Genomic DNA, 17,775 nt, shown 5'->3' with positions numbered 1-17,775 from the left:
AATCGAGTCCCTTATGTGTGACGCCACCTGAAGAAGCGACATCACCTGGCGTCATGGGTGGGACGGCCCTGCACCCTTGCCTCCCTCTCCAGCTGCCATAATTGAGGGGGATATTGCTGACCATCACCTGGTTCTCTGTAGTCACTACTGCTTTTCCAGTCCTGCTTTTTATCCCCACACAGTATTCATATATACACTTTATATAGGAGCGCATGACAGGTGAACTTACAAATGTCCAGTGATCTTGCACAAGTGCCGCTCTTACTTGCCAGTTCTGTACTGCGGCTGTTTGTATCCCTTCATGGTTCTAATGCAGAAATACAAATAGTGGCAGTACAGCACGGGCCAGTTAAAGCAGCAACTATTTTTTAATGTATGAAGCTTTACTGGTGGGCACTGAGTGCAGCCAATACAACATCTCTAGTAAATATTGTAGAAAGTCTCGAAACTATACACTGGAACGTTGTGAAGTCACCCACAAATAAACAATTTACAGATCATAGTTGTAGGGTGAATTAACTGCGTACATACAAAAAGGGTGCCTGGAAAAAAGGGCGCAGAATATAGCCGAATTTATAAGTTTTTATCTAAAACAATATTTTTCGTTTATAGCCTATAAACGAAAATCAAATGCTAAATATGTTGAATAAATGGAAATGAAACGGCAAACTACTGTCTATAACAATAAAACGATATCGGAAATGAAATGGCAAAATACCGTCTATAACAAAAAACGATATTCACACTTGTATTAACCACTTGAGGACCTAGGGCTTTCTACCCCTTAAGGACCGGCCACTTTTTTCCCATTCAGACCACTGCAGCTTTCACGGTTTATTGCTCGCTCATACAACCTACCACCTAAATTAATTTTGGCTCCTTTTCTTGTCACTAATAAAGCTTTCTTTTGGTACTATTTGATTGCTCCTGCGATTTTTACTTTTTATTATATTCATCAAAAAAGACATGAATTTTGGCAAAAAAATGATTTTTTTAACTTTCTGTGCTGACATTTTTCAAATAAAGTAAAATTTCTGTATACATGCAGCACAAAAAATGTGGACAAACATGTTTTTGATAAAAAAAAACCCATTCAGTGTATATTTATTGGTTTGGGTAAAAGTTATAGCGTTTACAAACTATGGTGCAAAAAGTGAATTTTCTCATTTTCAAGCATCTATGACTTTTCTGACCCCCTGTCATGTTTCATGAGGGGCTAGAATTCCAGGATAGTATAAATACCCCCCAAATGACCCCATTTTGGAAAGAAGACATCCAAAAGTATTCACTGAGAGGCATAGTGAGTTCATAGAAGATATTATTTTTTGTCACAAGTAAGCGGAAAATGACACTTTGTGAGAAAAAAAAAAAAAAAAAGGTTTCCATTTCATCTAACTTGCGACAAAAAAAAATGAAATCTGCCACGGACTCACCATGCCCCTCTCTGAATACCTTGAAGGGTCTACTTTCCAAAATGGGGTCATTTGTGGGGTGTGTTTACTGTCCTGACATTTTGGGGGGTGCTAAATTGTAAGCACCCTTGTAAAGCCTAAAGGTGCTCATTGGACTTTGGACCCCTTAGCGCAGTTAGGCTGCAAAAAAGTGCCACACATGTGGTATTGCCGTCTTTAGGAGAAGTAGTATAATGTGTTTTGGGGTGTATTTTTACACATACCCATGCTGGGTGGGAGAAATACCTCTGTAAATGACAATCTTTTGATTTTTTTACACACAATTGTCCATTTACAGCGGTATTTCTCCCACCCAGCATGGGTATGTGTAAAAATACACCCCAAAACGCATTGTACTACTTCTCCCGAGTACGGCGATACCACATGTGTGGCACTTTTTTGCACCCTAACTGCGCTAAAGTGCCCAAAGTCCAATGAGTACCTTTAGGATTTCACAGGTCATTTTGAATAATTTCGTTTCAAGACTACTCCTCACGGTTTAGGGCCCCTAAAATGCCAGGGCAGTATAGGAACCCCACAAATGACCCCATTTTAGAAAGAAGACACCCCAAGGTATTCCGTTAGGAGTATGGTGAGTTCATAGAAGATTTTATTTTTTGTCAAAAGTTAGCGGAAAATGACACTTTGTGAAAAAACACAATTAAAATCAATTTCCGCTAACTTGTGACAAAAAATAAAATCTTCTATGAACTCGCCATACTCCTAACGGAATACCTTGGGGTGTCTTCTTTCTAAAATGGGGTCATTTGTGGGGTTCCTATACTGCCCTGGCATTTTAGGGGCCCTAAACCGTGAGGAATAGTCTTGAAACGAAATTTCTCAAAATGACCTGTGAAATCCTAAAGGTACTCATTGGACTTTGGGCCCTTCAGCGCAGTTAGGGTGCAAAAAAGTGCCACTCATGTGGTATCGCCATACTCGGGAGAAGTAGTACAACGTGTTTTGGGGTGTATTTTTACACATACCCATGCTGGGTGGGAGAAATACCTCTGTAAATGACAATCTTTTGATTTTTTTTACACACAATTGTCCATTTACAGCGGTATTTCTCCCACCCAGCATAGGTATGTGTAAAAATACACCCCAAAACGCATTGTAGTACTTCTCCCGAGTACGGCGATACCACATGTGTGGCACTTTTTTGCACCCTAACTGCGCTAAGGGGCCCAAAGTCCAATGAGTACCTTTAGGATTTCACAGGTCATTTTGAGTAATTTCGTTTCAAGACTACTCCTCACGGTTTAGGGCCCCTAAAATGCCAGGGCAGTATAGGAACCCCACAAATGACCCCATTTTAGAAAGAAGACACCCCAAGGTATTCCGTTAGGAGTATGGTGAGTTCATAGAAGATTTTATTTTTTGTCAAAAGTTAGCGGAAAATGACACTTTGTGAAAAAACACAATTAAAATCAATTTCCGCTAACTTGTGACAAAAAATAAAATCTTCTATGAACTCGCCATACTCCTAACGGAATACCTTGGGGTGTCTTCTTTCTAAAATGGGGTCATTTGTGGGGTTCCTATACTGCCCTGGCATTTTAGGGGCCCTAAACCGTGAGGAGTAGTCTTGAAACGAAATTTCTCAAAATGACCTGTGAAATCCTAAAGGTACTTATTGGACTTTGGGCCCTTTAGCGCAGTTAGGGTGCAAAAAAGTGCCACACATGTGGTATCGCCATACTCGGGAGAAGTAGTACAACGTGTTTTGGGGTGTATTTTTACACATACCCATGCTGGGTGGGAGAAATACCTCTGTAAATGACAATCTTTTGATTTTTTTACACACAATTGTCCATTTACAGCGGTATTTCTCCCACCCAGCATGGGTATGTGTAAAAATACACCCCAAAACGCATTGTACTACTTCTCCCGAGTATGGCGATACCACATGTGTGGCACTTTTTTGCACCCTAACTGCGCTAAAGTGCCCAAAGTCCAATGAGTACCTTTAGGATTTCACAGGTCATTTTGAGTAATTTCGTTTCAAGACTACTCCTCACGGTTTAGGGCCCCTAAAATGCCAGGGCAGTATAGGAACCCCACAAATGACCCCATTTTAGAAAGAAGACACCCCAAGGTATTCCGTTAGGAGTATGGTGAGTTCATAGAAGATTTTATTTTTTGTCAAAAGTTAGCGGAAAATGACACTTTGTGAAAAAACACAATTAAAATCAATTTCCGCTAACTTGTGACAAAAAATAAAATCTTCTATGAACTCGCCATACTCCTAACGGAATACCTTGGGGTGTCTTCTTTCTAAAATGGGGTCATTTGTGGGGTTCCTATACTGCCCTGGCATTTTAGGGGCCCTAAACCGTGAGGAGTAGTCTTGAAACGAAATTTCTCAAAATGACCTGTGAAATCCTAAAGGTACTCATTGGACTTTGGGCCCTTCAGCGCAGTTAGGGTGCAAAAAAGTGCCACTCATGTGGTATCGCCATACTCGGGAGAAGTAGTACAACGTGTTTTGGGGTGTATTTTTACACATACCCATGCTGGGTGGGAGAAATACCTCTGTAAATGACAATCTTTTGATTTTTTTTTACACACAATTGTCCATTTACAGCGGTATTTCTCCCACCCAGCATGGGTATGTGTAAAAATACACCCCAAAACGCATTGTACTACTTCTCCCGAGTACGGCGATACCACATGTGTGGCACTTTTTTGCACCCTAACTGCGCTAAGGGGCCCAAAGTCCAATGAGTACCTTTAGGATTTCACAGGTCATTTTTGTTTCAAGACTACTCCTCACGGTTTAGGGCCCCTAAAATGCCAGGGCAGTATAGGAACCCCACTAATGACCCCATTTTAGAAAGAAGACACCCCAAGGTATTCCGTTAGGAGTATGGTGAGTTCATAGAAGTTTTTATTTTTTTGTCACAAGTTAGCGGAAATTGATATTAATTGTTTTTTTTCACAAAGTGTCATTTTCCGCTAACTTGGGACAAAAAATAAAATCTTCTATGAACTCACCATACTCCTAACGGAATACCTTTGGGTGTCTTCTTTCTAGAATAGGGTCATTTTTGGGGTTCCTATACTGCCCTGGCATTTTTGGGGCCCTAAACCGTGAGGAGTAGTCTTGAAACCAAATGTTGCAAAATGACCTGTGAAATCCTAAAGGTACTCATTGGACTTTGGGCCCCTTAGCGTACTTAGGGTGTAAAAAAGTGCCACACATGTGGTACCGCCATACTCAGGAGAAGTAGTATAATGTGTTTTGGGGTGTATTTTTACACATACCCATGCTAAGTGGGAGAAATATCTCTGTAAATGACAATTGTTTGATGTTTTTTACACACAATTGTCCATTTACATAGAAATTTCTCCCACCCAGCATGGGTATGTGTAAAAATACACCCCAAAACACATTATACTACTTTTCCTGAGTACGGCGGTACCACATGTGTGACACTTTTTTGCAGCCTAGGTGCGCTAAGGGGCCCAACGTCCTATTGACAGGTCATTTTGAGGCATTTGTTTTCTAGACTACTCCTCGTGGTTTAGGGCCCCTAAAATGCCAGGGCAGTATAGGAACCCCACAAGTGACCCCATTTTAGAAAGAAGACACCCCAAGGTATTCCGTTAGGTGTATGGCGAGTTCATAGAAGATTTTATTTTTTGTCACACGTTAGTGAAAAATGACACTTTGTGAAAAAAAACAATAAAAATCAATTTCCGCTAACTTTTGACAAAAGATAAAATCTTCTATGAACTCATCATACACCTAACAGAATACCTTGGGGTGTCTTTTTTTCTAAAATGGGGTCACTTGTGGGGTTCCTATACCGCCCTGGCATTTTACGGGCCCAAAACCGTGAGTAGTCTGGAAACCAAATGTCTCAAAATGACTGTTCAGGGGTATAAGCATCTGCAAATTTTGATGACAGGTGGTCTATGAGGGGGCGAATTTTGTGGAACCGGTCATAAGCAGGGTGGCCTTTTAGATGACAGGTTGTATTGGGCCTGATCTGATGGATAGGAGTGCTAGGGGGGTGACAGGAGGGGATTGATGGGTGTCTCAGGGGGTGGTTAGAGGGGAAAATAGATGCAATCAATGCACTGGGGAGGTGATCGGAAGGGGGTCTGAGGGGGATCTGAGGGTTTGGCCGAGTGATCAGGAGCCCACACGGGGCAAATTAGGGCCTGATCTGATGGGTAGGTGTGTTAGGGGGTGACAGGAGGTGATTGATGGGTGTCTCAAGGTGTGATTAGAGGGGGGAATAGATGCAAGCAATGCATTGGCGAGGTGATCAGGGCTGGGGTCTGAGAGCATTCTGAGGGTGTGGGCGGGTGATTGAGTGCCCTAGGGGCAGATAGGGGGTCTAATCTGATAGGTAGCAGTGACAGGGGGTGATTGATGGGTAATTAGTGGGTGTTTAGGGTAGAGAACAGATGTAAACACTGCACTTGGGAGGTGATCGGACGTCGGATCTGCGGGCGATCTATTGGTGTGGGTGGGTGATCAGATTGCCCGCAAGGGGCAGGTTAGGGGCTGATTGATGGGTGGCAGAGACAGCGGGTGATTGATGGGTGGCAGTGACAGGGGGTGATTGATGGGTGGCAGTGACAGGGGGTGATTGATGGGTGATTGATAGGTGATTGACAGGTGATTGACAGGTAATCAGTGGGTTATTACAGGGGAGAATAGATGTATATTGCACTGGCGAATTGATAAGGGGGGGTCTGAGGGCAATCTGAGCGTGTAGGCGGGTGATTGGGTGCCCGCAAGGGGCAGATTAGGGTCTGATCTGATGGGTAACAGTGACAGGTGGTGATAGGGGGTGATTGATGGGTGATTGATGGGTAATTAGTGGGTGTTTAGAGGAGAGAATAGATGTAAACGCTGCGCTTGGGTGGTGATCTGATGTCGGATCTGCGGGCGATCTATTGGTGTGGGTGGGTGATCAGATTGCCCGCAAGGGGCAGGTTAGGGGCTGATTGATGGGTGGCAGCGACAGGGGGTGATTGATGGGTGATTGACAGGTGATTGACAGGTGATTGACAGGTGATCAGGGGGGATAGATGCATACAGTACATGGGGTGGGGGGGTCTGGGGGGGGGGTCTGGGGAGAATCTGAGGGGTGGGGGGTGATCAGGAGGGAGCAGGGGGCAGGGGGGGGGATAAAAAAAAAATAGCGTTTTTAGATAGTGACAGGGAGTGATTGATGGGTGATTAGGGGGGTGATTGGGTGCAAACAGGGGTCGGGGGGTGGGCAGGGGGGGGGGGGTCTGAGGAAATCAGTGTGCTTGGGTGCAGACTAGGGTGGCTGCAGCCTGCCCTGGTGGTCCCTCGGACACTGGGACCACCAGGGCAGGAGGCAGCCTGTATAATACACTTTGTAAACATTACAAAGTGTATTATACACTTTGTATGCGGCGATCGCGGGGTTAACATCCCGCCGGCGCTTCCGTATGGCCGGCGGGATGTTGCGGCGGGTGAGCGGCGCCAGGCGGAGGCGGAGGATCGCGTCACTGATGACGCGATCGCTCCGCCTATGCCCCTACAAGGACCGCCGCCAATTGTCAATACGGCGGTCCTTGCGGGGTCCACTTCCCGGTCGCCAATTGTATATACGGCGGTCGGGAAGTGGTTAAGCATAGTAATACAATTGTAGTTATTACAGGTATTTTACTGCAACTATACCTAACTGTACTCTCACACAGATCTCTCCCTATTCCTATCCATAACCCCTAGACCTCCCTGGTGGTGCCTAACCCTAAAACCCCTCTGGTGGTGCCTAACCCTAAAATCCCCTGGTGGTGCCTTACGCTAAAACCCCCCTGGTGGTGCCTAACCCTAACCACACCCTCCGGTGGTGCCTAACACTAACCATCCCCACTGCACAAACACCCTTACACATATATAAACAATAATATATTTAATCCTTAAAATACTTCACAACAAATAACGTGAATAGAATAATTTATATATTTTTAATAGACTAAATAGCCTTAAAATCACATACACATTAAAAATATTATAAATAGAAAAAGTTATATATGTATAATAGAATAAATAGCCTTATGTAAAATAACGGTAATATTAAAAGCGATATATTAGTAAGATAATAAATATGAAAACTATAATCGACACATTATAATTCTGAAAACAAGGTTAATACTAAAAGCGATGTATTTCTAATATAGATATTGAAGCATTATACATATGACAACGAATTTTAAAACCATAAAATAAGTGTAAACGAAAATTTACTTGTTACACTCCTGAAAGTGACATTTAAAAACGAGAAAAATAAGTAAAAACTCTTGAAAGCGAATCTTAAAAACAAAAAAAAATAAGTAAAAGCACAAGTCAAAATGAATTTGTAAACAATATTTGTAATAAACCTTATTCTGTAAACGAAAACTTTTGTTAACACAATCCCTACAACCGCTATTTCCTGTCATTTCCTGTCGTGCACGCAATAGCGATATTTTGCATTGCAGTGAATGGGTGAGCCCTTTTTGTCCACTAGCCATATGCGCCCTTTTTTCCTGCTTCCGAATTAACCTACAATGATTATTGAAATAGTCTACCTAATTCAATAAAGTTCCCCTCTCATGTGCTCCTACATGAAGTGTATATAGGTGTACTGTGTGGAGAGAGAAAACAGGACTTGAAAAGCAGTAGTGACTAGAGATGGCCCGAACCTCCGATTTTTGGTTTGCGAACCGGGTTCACGAACCTCCGCAAAAGTACGTCCGCGAAACGCAATAGACTTCAATGGGGAGGCGAACTTTGAAAACTAGAAACATTTATGCTCGCCACAAAAGTGATGGAAAAGATGTTTCAAGGGGTCTAACACCTGGAGGGGGGCATGGATGAGTGGGATAGACGCCAAAAGTCCCAGAGAAAAATCTGGATTTGACGCAAAGCAGCGTTTTAAGGGCAGAAATCACATTGCATGCTAAATTGCAGGCCTAAAGTGCTTTAACCACTTGCCGACCGCACGCTTATACCGTGCGTCGGCAAAGTGGCAGCTGCAGGACCAGCGACGCAGTACTGCGTCGCCAGCTGCAGGCTGATTAATCAGGAAGCAGCCGCTCGTGCGAGCGGCTGCTTCCTGTCAAATCACGGCGGGGGGCTCCGTGAATAGCCTGCGGGCCGCCGATGGCGGCTCGCAAGCTAAATGTAAACACAAGCGGAAATAATCCGCTTTGTTTACATTTGTACGGCGCTGCTGCGCAGCAGCGCCGTAAGGCAGATCGGCGATCCCCGGCCAATCAGCGGCCGGGGATCGCCGCCATGTGACAGGGGACGTCCTGTCACTGGCTGCACAGGACGGATAGCGTCCTGTGCAGCCCAGATCTCCCGGGGGAGAAGGTAGGAGAGGGAGGGGGGAGAATGTCGCCGCGGAGGGGGGCTTTGAGGTGCCCCCCCCGCAAAATGCCTGCAAGTAGGAGCGATCAGACCCCCCCTGCACATCATCCCCATAGGGGGGAAAAAAGGGGGGCGATCTGATCGCTCTGTGTGGCCGCGGATCTGTGCTGGGGGCTGCAGAGCCCACCCAGCACAGATCCAAACAAACAGCGCTGGTCCTTAAGGGGGGGTAAAGGGTGGGTCCTCAAGTGGTTAAAACATCTTGCATGTGTAATTAGTGTACTGCTTCACACTGACACACCAAACTCACTTTGTACCGCACCGCAAACAGCTGTTTGTGAAGTGACGGCCGTGCTGGACTGGTGCGCACCATGGCCAGAGTGCAGGCCGTGGCGGTTTTCAAGCCCATATGGTCGCCGGGCTGTGGTAGCTCAATGATAGAACAACAGTGACTGTCAGGTAAGTATATGCAGTGATGGGTATTACAATGTGCACCTGTCACACACAGACAGGTACCGGACAGGCACAGTGACACTGTGTGCACTCACGTAGGTGGGTGGGTGCACAGTGAACAACAGGTAGGTATATGCAGTGGGTATTACAATGTGCACCTGTCATACACACAAGTAGTAGTCACCGAATGTGCTGGGCCTGGCAGTGGCACACGCGTACGTACGAAAAGGGCGTCGGGAAAAAAGGGCGCGTGGTATAAACGTTAAATGGAAATATCGTTTATAGAAATATTGTGTAGAATTTCATTTACAAATAGTGTTTTAAGAATTTATAAATCACTAAATAATGTGTATGAGATCGGCAATTCTTAAAACGTTAATCTTCCCTGTTTGTAAAGTGAAACTTATATTTACGTTTATTAAAAACCCTCCCTGTACCTATCCCTAACCCCTAGACCCCCTGTTGGTGCCTAAACCTAAGACCCCCCTGTTGGTGCCTAAACCTAAGACCCCCCAGTTGGTGCCTAAACCTAAGACCTCCCTGTTGGTGCCTAAACCTAAGACCCCCCCTGGTGGTGCCTAAACCTAAGACCCCTATGGATAATAATGTTTTACAGACATTAATAAATAAAAAATGTAAATAAAAAAATGTAAATAATTTTTTTGGGTGGATAATAATGTTTTAGAAATGTTTTAGAAATAGTGATTTAGTATCTTCATAAACGTTATTCGTCACGGGCTCATTTTGTAAAGTTAAATCATCACAAACATAGTTATAAATCCTTAAAAATCTCCGGGCGCCTTTGTTAAAACGTTAATAATCTCCGGCGCCTTTTTTTCCCTGTTCGGCGCCCATTAAACGATATTTATTATGGAAGTGAATGGGGCGCCCTTTTTGTCCACTTGTCTCATGCGCCCAAATCTACTGCTTCCGTGGCACACACAGTAGGAATTAGCAAGGCTGTCTATGCAACACAAGTGTCAGTGGGACACACAGAAAAAAAAATAGATCACAAGAACAAGATTAGCTCTCAAAAGAGCTTTTGTGGGGTGCTTTTTTAGCAATAAGAATCAGCAAGGAGCAAGCTAAGAAGCCTACAAGAGCCTAACTAAGCTTTCCCTATGAGAGACAGAGAGTCTGCAGTAGCTATCCCTTCACTAATTACTGCAGGCACACGAGTGAGTGAAAAGCCTGGCGTTGCCTGCCTTTTATAAGGGGGACTAGTAGTGACTAAAGTGGTTCAGGTCAGCCATATCCCTCACAGGTGTGGTAGCTGGAGAGGGAGGCAAGGGTGGCCTTATAAACAGTGGCTGTGGTTCAAGACACTATTTACATGCAAGTGTCATAAACTCTTTCCAACACCAATAATGTATTTGTTCAATCTATATGTAATACCCCTTAACAACACAAACACTGTACATATCAGGCAGGTTTTGTAACAAAGTAAATATTAATGTATATCAAAACTGCAGGCTCTGTATTTAACCTTGTCTCTCCTGCACCCTCTAACTACCACAGGGATCAGAGGTACCCACTATCACTAACTAAGCTCAATATAAACATCTCACCATTGCACATCAAAGAATACATATTTATTTGTACCCTTTGCAGATGCAGAGGAAAGAGCGAAGAAAGAAGCAGAGGAATGCACTTCTAGAGAAAAGGACGACAACATGGATGGTGACAAAGAAGATAAAAAAGAAATTGAAAAATCTTTACTAACAAAGCAAGAGACAAACAAAGAAACACACTTGACTGATGGTAAAGCCACAGAATCCAGTCAGGGAACTATTAATGGGACTCGCTTACCAAATGTAAACAGACAAGATGATTCCTCAGGGCAAAGCCAAAACAAGCAAGAAAAGAGTCGAGACAATGAAGGCAAACAAGTTCAATGCGGTAGGTTGATCAACAAAATTACATTTCAGAATGTTATGTCTTATTGCATTTTATGGTTCTGGTATGTATTGTTGTTGCAAGTGGTCATGACTCATGATGGTGAGGAAGATGAAAGAAAACTTTAATGCATGTCTGAATGCACAAATATGTTTAGTACAAGGATAAACCATTTCAGGGGAAGTAGAACAGAGATACTTCACTCCTGCTAAACTGAATGATAACTTGTTTTAAAGAAAGGCAGACAATTATGGCACTGTTTATTCTATGCTTCACAGTTTAGAAGCAGTGGCTGGAAAGTGAAATGGTTAAAGGCTCTGCCACAGGAGGCATGGGTTCAAATCTTTCTGTTCAGTAAGCCAGCACCTATTTAATAGGTGACCTTGGGCAAGACTCCCTACCACTGCTACTGCATATAGGCCCGGTGCACACCAAAAACCGCAAGCAGATCCGCAAAACGCTAGCGTTTTTAGCTGCGTTTTTTCTTATTTTGAAGCATTTTGCTAGCATTTTGCGGTTTTGTGCTGCGGTTTTTGGTACAGCAGATTACAGATATTGTTACAGTAAAGGTGTTACTGAACAGCTTCTGTAACAAAAACGCCTGGCAAACCGCAATCCAAAATCTGCAGCAGCCCGGGAGTATGCGTTTCTGCAAAACGCCTCCCGCTCTGGTGTGCACCACCCCATTGAAATACATTACCCTAGCGTTTCCACATCCGCAATCGGATCTGAAAACGCTGCCGAACCGCTCTGGTGTGCACTAGGCCATAGAGTGTGTCCTAGTGGCTGCATTCCATCAGTAGAAAAGTATGATATAAATGATTTTTATCTTGTCTAGATATCATTGTGATTTTGTGTCATATTAGACAAGGGCACACTTAGCAGAATCACATGAGTTTTTCACTATGTTCTATGGAGGAAACACATGCTATTCTCTGCTAAGTGTGACCCTGGCCTTAGTAGTATTTTGCCAAATGTGTATCTGAATAAACAAACAGTCTGAAAAACAGGGCACTAAATAGTTATGTAAAAACACCAAATACATTTATTTATATTTAATATGGATAGCAGGAATTGATCAACTGAAGATATGACCATCATTGAAATGATAGAGAAAAGATAATATTTAAACATTAAAGTCTTCAATGCCTAATGAATATTAGAATATTTTCAAATAATAATAGGCAAATCCCAGAGAAACCCATAGGAATATCGTAAACATTCATTTGGCATCCAAATCCGAATACTGCCGTGTGACACATATCATAGATATCATAGTATAGGAATGTCATCATACGCAGTATATGCCCACCATAATCACTAACAGTCCAGTCCTCCGATCAATGCAGCCTCAATACAATTTATTCACAGTAAATAGAAGAAGAATAAAGTAAATCAACCTGGGTCAAGCCAAATAAAGATGTATTGCCAATCAGGTGGTAAGGTGTGGTCCTTTGTATGCATCTCAATAATGTGGATAGACTGTAGCAGTGTGATAACCAGCATGGATCCACAGCAAGACTGACAGACCCACAGTGTCCTGCAGCTGGTGCTGGGAATGGTGTGTATTTTAAAGTTGCCTATATAGAAGTATGAAAAATATTATGTTATATCAGATGTACAGGTACAGAATATTAACACAGAATTATGTTGGACTGCATCTTTCTGGTTTGAATGCCACATGTATACTATTTGACCATCGAGTTGCTGTTACCAGGAATATTGCTTTAGAGGTCTTGGCATTTAGTTTTTATCATCTCTTGTCTTTTGATCTTTTTCCTACCACTATTACAACTGGTTTCAATATCAGGATCAGTGTGCAATTTTTAATGCGTTATTTTCATTGCTCTAAACGGTCTAATAGAAAATTCAATTGGTTATTAAAAATTGCACCATTAATAGGTACCTTAAGTATAGCTACTTTATTTGGCTTTTTAGCTCCATATTTTGTATTGATTATGCTAATATCTATTCTGGCTGAAGGAGGTGTCACCTGTAACTAGAGAAATGGCCATTGGCAGGGGCGTTACTTGGATCCTGGAAGATGCTCACTTCAGGTTCCCTTTAAACAATACATGCACTTATAAAATATAATTAAGCAAAATACCCCTATAAGCTTCCTGAATGCCACAGGTCCCAAATGTTTTGTGTGATCTGAACATCTGGGTCTTCCTTTAATGCTACCACTCTGCCTCGGCCACTGTATCTACTTTACTGTAGAAAACAGACATTTTTTCATTGACACGGCTTTTCAGGTCACTCTACCTGTGGTACCAAGGTTTGGGGGTCATTTAGGAGGCTGAGTGGGGCATTTTGGAAAACGGTACTTTGTAAGTACACTGTTTACTTGTCTTTAAGTTTACTAAAGTCAACTTATTTTCCCCTTTCCATATCTACATGAATGTCTGTTGTCCATATGCTTTTCTTCTCTATTTTTGTAAACCTGGGACAAATCAAATGATTATAGCAGACATACACTCCTTATCTCCCAACTTTTGTAGTGGAGAATAAGGGAGACTTTAAGACACATCCCTGCCACACCTCTAATTCCAACCCCACCACACCTAGCCATGCATACCACTAAAAATTAATGAGCAAAATATGTAATTTTAGAATTCAAACCACACTGGTCCTTTCTATGATCACTAGGTTTTTTTTTTCATATTACAATTTGAAATGAAGACATATATCAGTGTAAAAGATGGGAATAAAGGTTGGGGCCAATTAAACATATTTTTTTCAGTAGAAAAATACATATATTTACATAAATCTGTACATCAGTCCTGAAAGAGGGACAAGTGAGTGAGGCAAAGCGGCAGAGGTATTTAGTTTCCAAAGAGGGACTGTCCCTCCAAAAAAGGGACAGTTGGGAGCTATGACACTCCAATTTAGCACTTGCAGCGGAGATTGAATGCACTGATTTCTGTTAGTATAAGCATTGTAGGTAAAAGGTGAGGATCTTTAGTAGTATTGGCCAAAATGCTTAGTTGGTGTCCATAGTTAAGGTGTCCATGGAATGGTACAGTTTTCAAGAACGATTCTATATTTCGATCAAATAAATTATATTGAATTATATCAAAATAAGAATGAGCCGTTACTCACAATAGAGTAAAAATGATCATATGGTCGATCTCTGGTTTGTTGATCTATCTGATTATACATACAGAAATACAATTTCTCATTTTCAACATTTGATTTGTAGATTTTGTACTATTTTGAACTGAAGGTAAGACTAAAACAAAAGTACTATCATAAAATTCTGTTGTTGTTTTTTAACACGTTTTGGCTATTTCTAGAACAGGGTTACATTAGTATGCATTTAGTTAATGCAAATATTTTCTGCAGTGATTTAGAGTGCATTGAATAGTTCATATTACTAACTGGGCTCCCATGCAATTTTATTCATGTCATTATTTGATGTCCCTACCACAGTATAGGACTACTGTAATTTTGGGAAACCTAAAAGTATTTTTTGTGGGGTTGTTGGAGGAAACTTGAGTGTGCAGGAGAGAACATGCTGGGAACTGAATATGTATGAAACAATAATCTCTCACTGTAATGCACATTGAATATAGTAGCTGGTTTATAGAGAATTAGTGAGATTATTTATAAGTGATAACCTGTTTGTGGGCAGTGATTGGTCGGAAGAAGGGAGGGAGGGGATTGGATCCGGGGATCGCCGCTATGTGCACAGCTAGTGTGAAGCCGAGAAGCATGGCTGTGCAGTGAGGAAGTATGGTCATAATTTACCATAATGTACTTTAAAACGACATTTAATTAATTAAAACGATATTTATATGTAATTTTTTGGGCATGCCAATATTTAACCCATAAAACGATACATATAATTTTACAATGTAACTTAATGCGGCGCCATTTTTATACTGTCGGCGGTGTACACCATTTTTATCTGTTCCGTCTAAAACACCTTCCTCTTTACATCAGTTTCATTTACATCTCCAGCCTCTTACATCTCCAGAAATCATAAATATATTACTCAGATTCCCATAGTTCAGTAAGCAATAGGGATCATTCACACTTAAAATCTCAAAACTGTAGAGCATAGCGGGTGATCTTACTGCGATTAGCGTGGTAAAATCACTGTATACTCTCACGATTCAGAGCAATCGCGATCAGTGCTTTTATAATCGGCGGCAATCGTGGCAGTGAGATCACTGCCATAAGGTTATTATTGCACTAGCGCTTTAAAATGGTGGCGCTTCAGCAATTAGCGGCAATAACCCACTAATCGCTTAAGTGAGAACGGGCCCTAAGCTTAATGACAACTACAATCATTTTATCTCTATTTCACCCACTTTACTGGGCCTAACTAAAACTTTCTTATGGCCTTCTGACACTGGCTCATCTGCTGTACTGTGGAATGGAGGCTTACAGTGCAGCCATAGTTGTAACCCAGAAATTAAACAAGGTGGTGGAGTTGGGGTCCCACTCTCAGAGCTATGTTCTTATAGTTCAGTTACACTTATTCCTGCCTTTTACCTGTTGACATTTGAGGTTCACACAGTTTATGTATATATCAGCCACCGTGGCATAGTGGTTAGCGCACTTCCCTTGCAGCACTGGGTTCCTGGGTCGAATCCCAGCTTGGTGAACATCTGAAAGGAGTTTGTATGTTCTTCCTGTGTCTGAGTGGGCTTCCTCTGGACACTCTGGTTTCCTCCCACATCCCAAAAACATACAGATAAGTTAATTGGTTACCCCTAAAAATGTACCCTAGACTATGATACATGCACTACATAATATAGACATATGACTATGGTGGGGACTAGATTGTGAGCGCCTCCATAGGGACAGTTAGTGACACGACAATATACTCTGTTCAGCACTGTGTAAGATGTTGTTGCTATATAAATACTAATTAATAATAATATCCTTATTTGATTCTGAACTGCTATCATTTATTAACATCCAGGGCTATCCATGCTCTTCCTGGACCACTTCTCTGGCTGGTGTCCCATTTTCTGCCTGCAGACATTCTTACAATTAGACAGTCTAGACACTATCTCATCTTTCAAGTATGGTCGGGGGTGCGCTGGACATAAATTGTTACGCTGATACTGTTCTGATTGTTAACGTTTTATTGTAAATACTATATTGCCTCAAACACGTGCATACTCTCATACACTCATGCACTCATGCAAAGAGCAAGCTGGTTCCCCTTTGAAAAGACAATTGTGGGTAGAAAAAGAAAAAAATGCCACAATTGTAAATTGTATAAAATTAAAAATTAAAAAAAGATACATTTATAAAGATGAGAATAAAAATAAATTGCAAGCGAAATGTGTTGGTATCTAAAAGTTGGCTGCTACACCTAAAATGCCAGTGCACTCTTGTGGGTGCTTAACAGTTCCTTACAGAAAGGGAAGGGGGGGGGGGTGGTGGAAGAATCCGTGGGTGATGATAGAGCTTTCAAATGCGTACAGGCTCTGACTTTAAGCGTTACAAACAAGAGCCACTTCACACAGAACGCCGTAGCGATTCTCACCACTTCTTAGATTTCCCTCCGGCGTGTCCTAGGATCCTCGGCTGGAACACTCCTTATGCTTTCTGCGGATCCTCCTCAGTGCGGAAAGCCGCTTCGGTCACTTAGCTGGTGGCGCCGCTGCAGCGGCAGGCTGCTGACAAGTGTGCCAGATCCACTAGGACATACAACTTCCGGTTCTCCGATTCACCAACCTTGGGGGAGAGACGTCACTTCCTAGTGCGTCTCAACCCAATAGCTGTGGTCACTTCCTTGCGTGTCAATCCTCCATAGTTCCTCCGAATATCCAGTTGTTGTAATATTTATGGAGGGGAAGTAGACCAGTCTGTAATATAACAGGGCGCCCCTACAACAGTACAGGGATACACAGAGGAACTACGGATATAACTGGTTATACGGAGGAACTACACAGGAAACAGGACTTACTTTTTCTATAGACAGCTCCCTGCAGAGATATCTGAATCTGAAGGTGCTAACATTTTCTTGTGTTTACTTAATTGTAGCAAGAGAGGAATGTAAACATTCCCTGGCAGTGGTGAAAATCCTTATAACGTGTGCAGATCAGATACAGCTCAATAAATAATCGCTGGGTACATTATAATATATTAATACTGTAGCTATGAATAAAATGCAATGGGAGCTTTCAGAGCAAATAAACTGTACAGGTAGTCCCCGACTTACGAACATCCGATTTATGAATGACCCACCGATACGTGACAAACAGGCACGGTGGCAAAGAGAGGCACAGATGGAGAGAAAACAGAGGCACAGAGGGCAGTGGACAAACAGAGGCACAGGGGTGACAAACAGGCACAGGGGGGCAAACAGAGGAAACACCTGATCTGCTGCATGCTTTTTCAGGGTCTATGGCTAAAAGTATTAGAGGCAGAGGATCAGTAGGATAGCCATACAACTGTTTTTGCTTAAAAGGAAATAAACATGGCAGCCTTAATATCCCTCTTGCTTCGGTTGTCTTTTACCACTTAACGGCTCTAGGATATTTTAATGTGTTGCTCTCTCCCCCCACCGCTGTGGATGTGCGTGTGCCCGCTGCTCGTACCCACCGGGGCACCGAGACCCAGCGTTGGGAAGACTACGGCCCAAGTCTGTCTGCGTGTGCTGTA

At 42.5% G+C, this 17,775-nt stretch overlaps 1 protein-coding gene across 4 annotated transcripts in view; it reads left to right on the top strand.

Annotated features, from left to right (window-relative positions):
• PDE1C (phosphodiesterase 1C) overlaps positions 1-17,775 on the top strand; it is a 1,357,122-nt gene that overhangs the window by 1,175,128 nt on the left and 164,219 nt on the right. For all 4 annotated transcript variants that reach the window (XM_068236575.1, XM_068236577.1, XM_068236578.1 and 1 more), the window contains one exon: positions 10,864-11,151. In XM_068236575.1, the coding sequence (XP_068092676.1) occupies positions 10,864-11,151 (288 nt within the window). The remainder of the gene's footprint in view (positions 1-10,863; positions 11,152-17,775) is intronic.

This window comes from Hyperolius riggenbachi, chromosome 5 (assembly GCF_040937935.1).
Source record: "Hyperolius riggenbachi isolate aHypRig1 chromosome 5, aHypRig1.pri, whole genome shotgun sequence".
Classification (NCBI taxonomy): domain Eukaryota; kingdom Metazoa; phylum Chordata; class Amphibia; order Anura; family Hyperoliidae; genus Hyperolius; species Hyperolius riggenbachi.
Note: the sequence above shows the minus strand (reverse complement) of the source record. Positions and strands in the feature narration are given on the sequence as shown.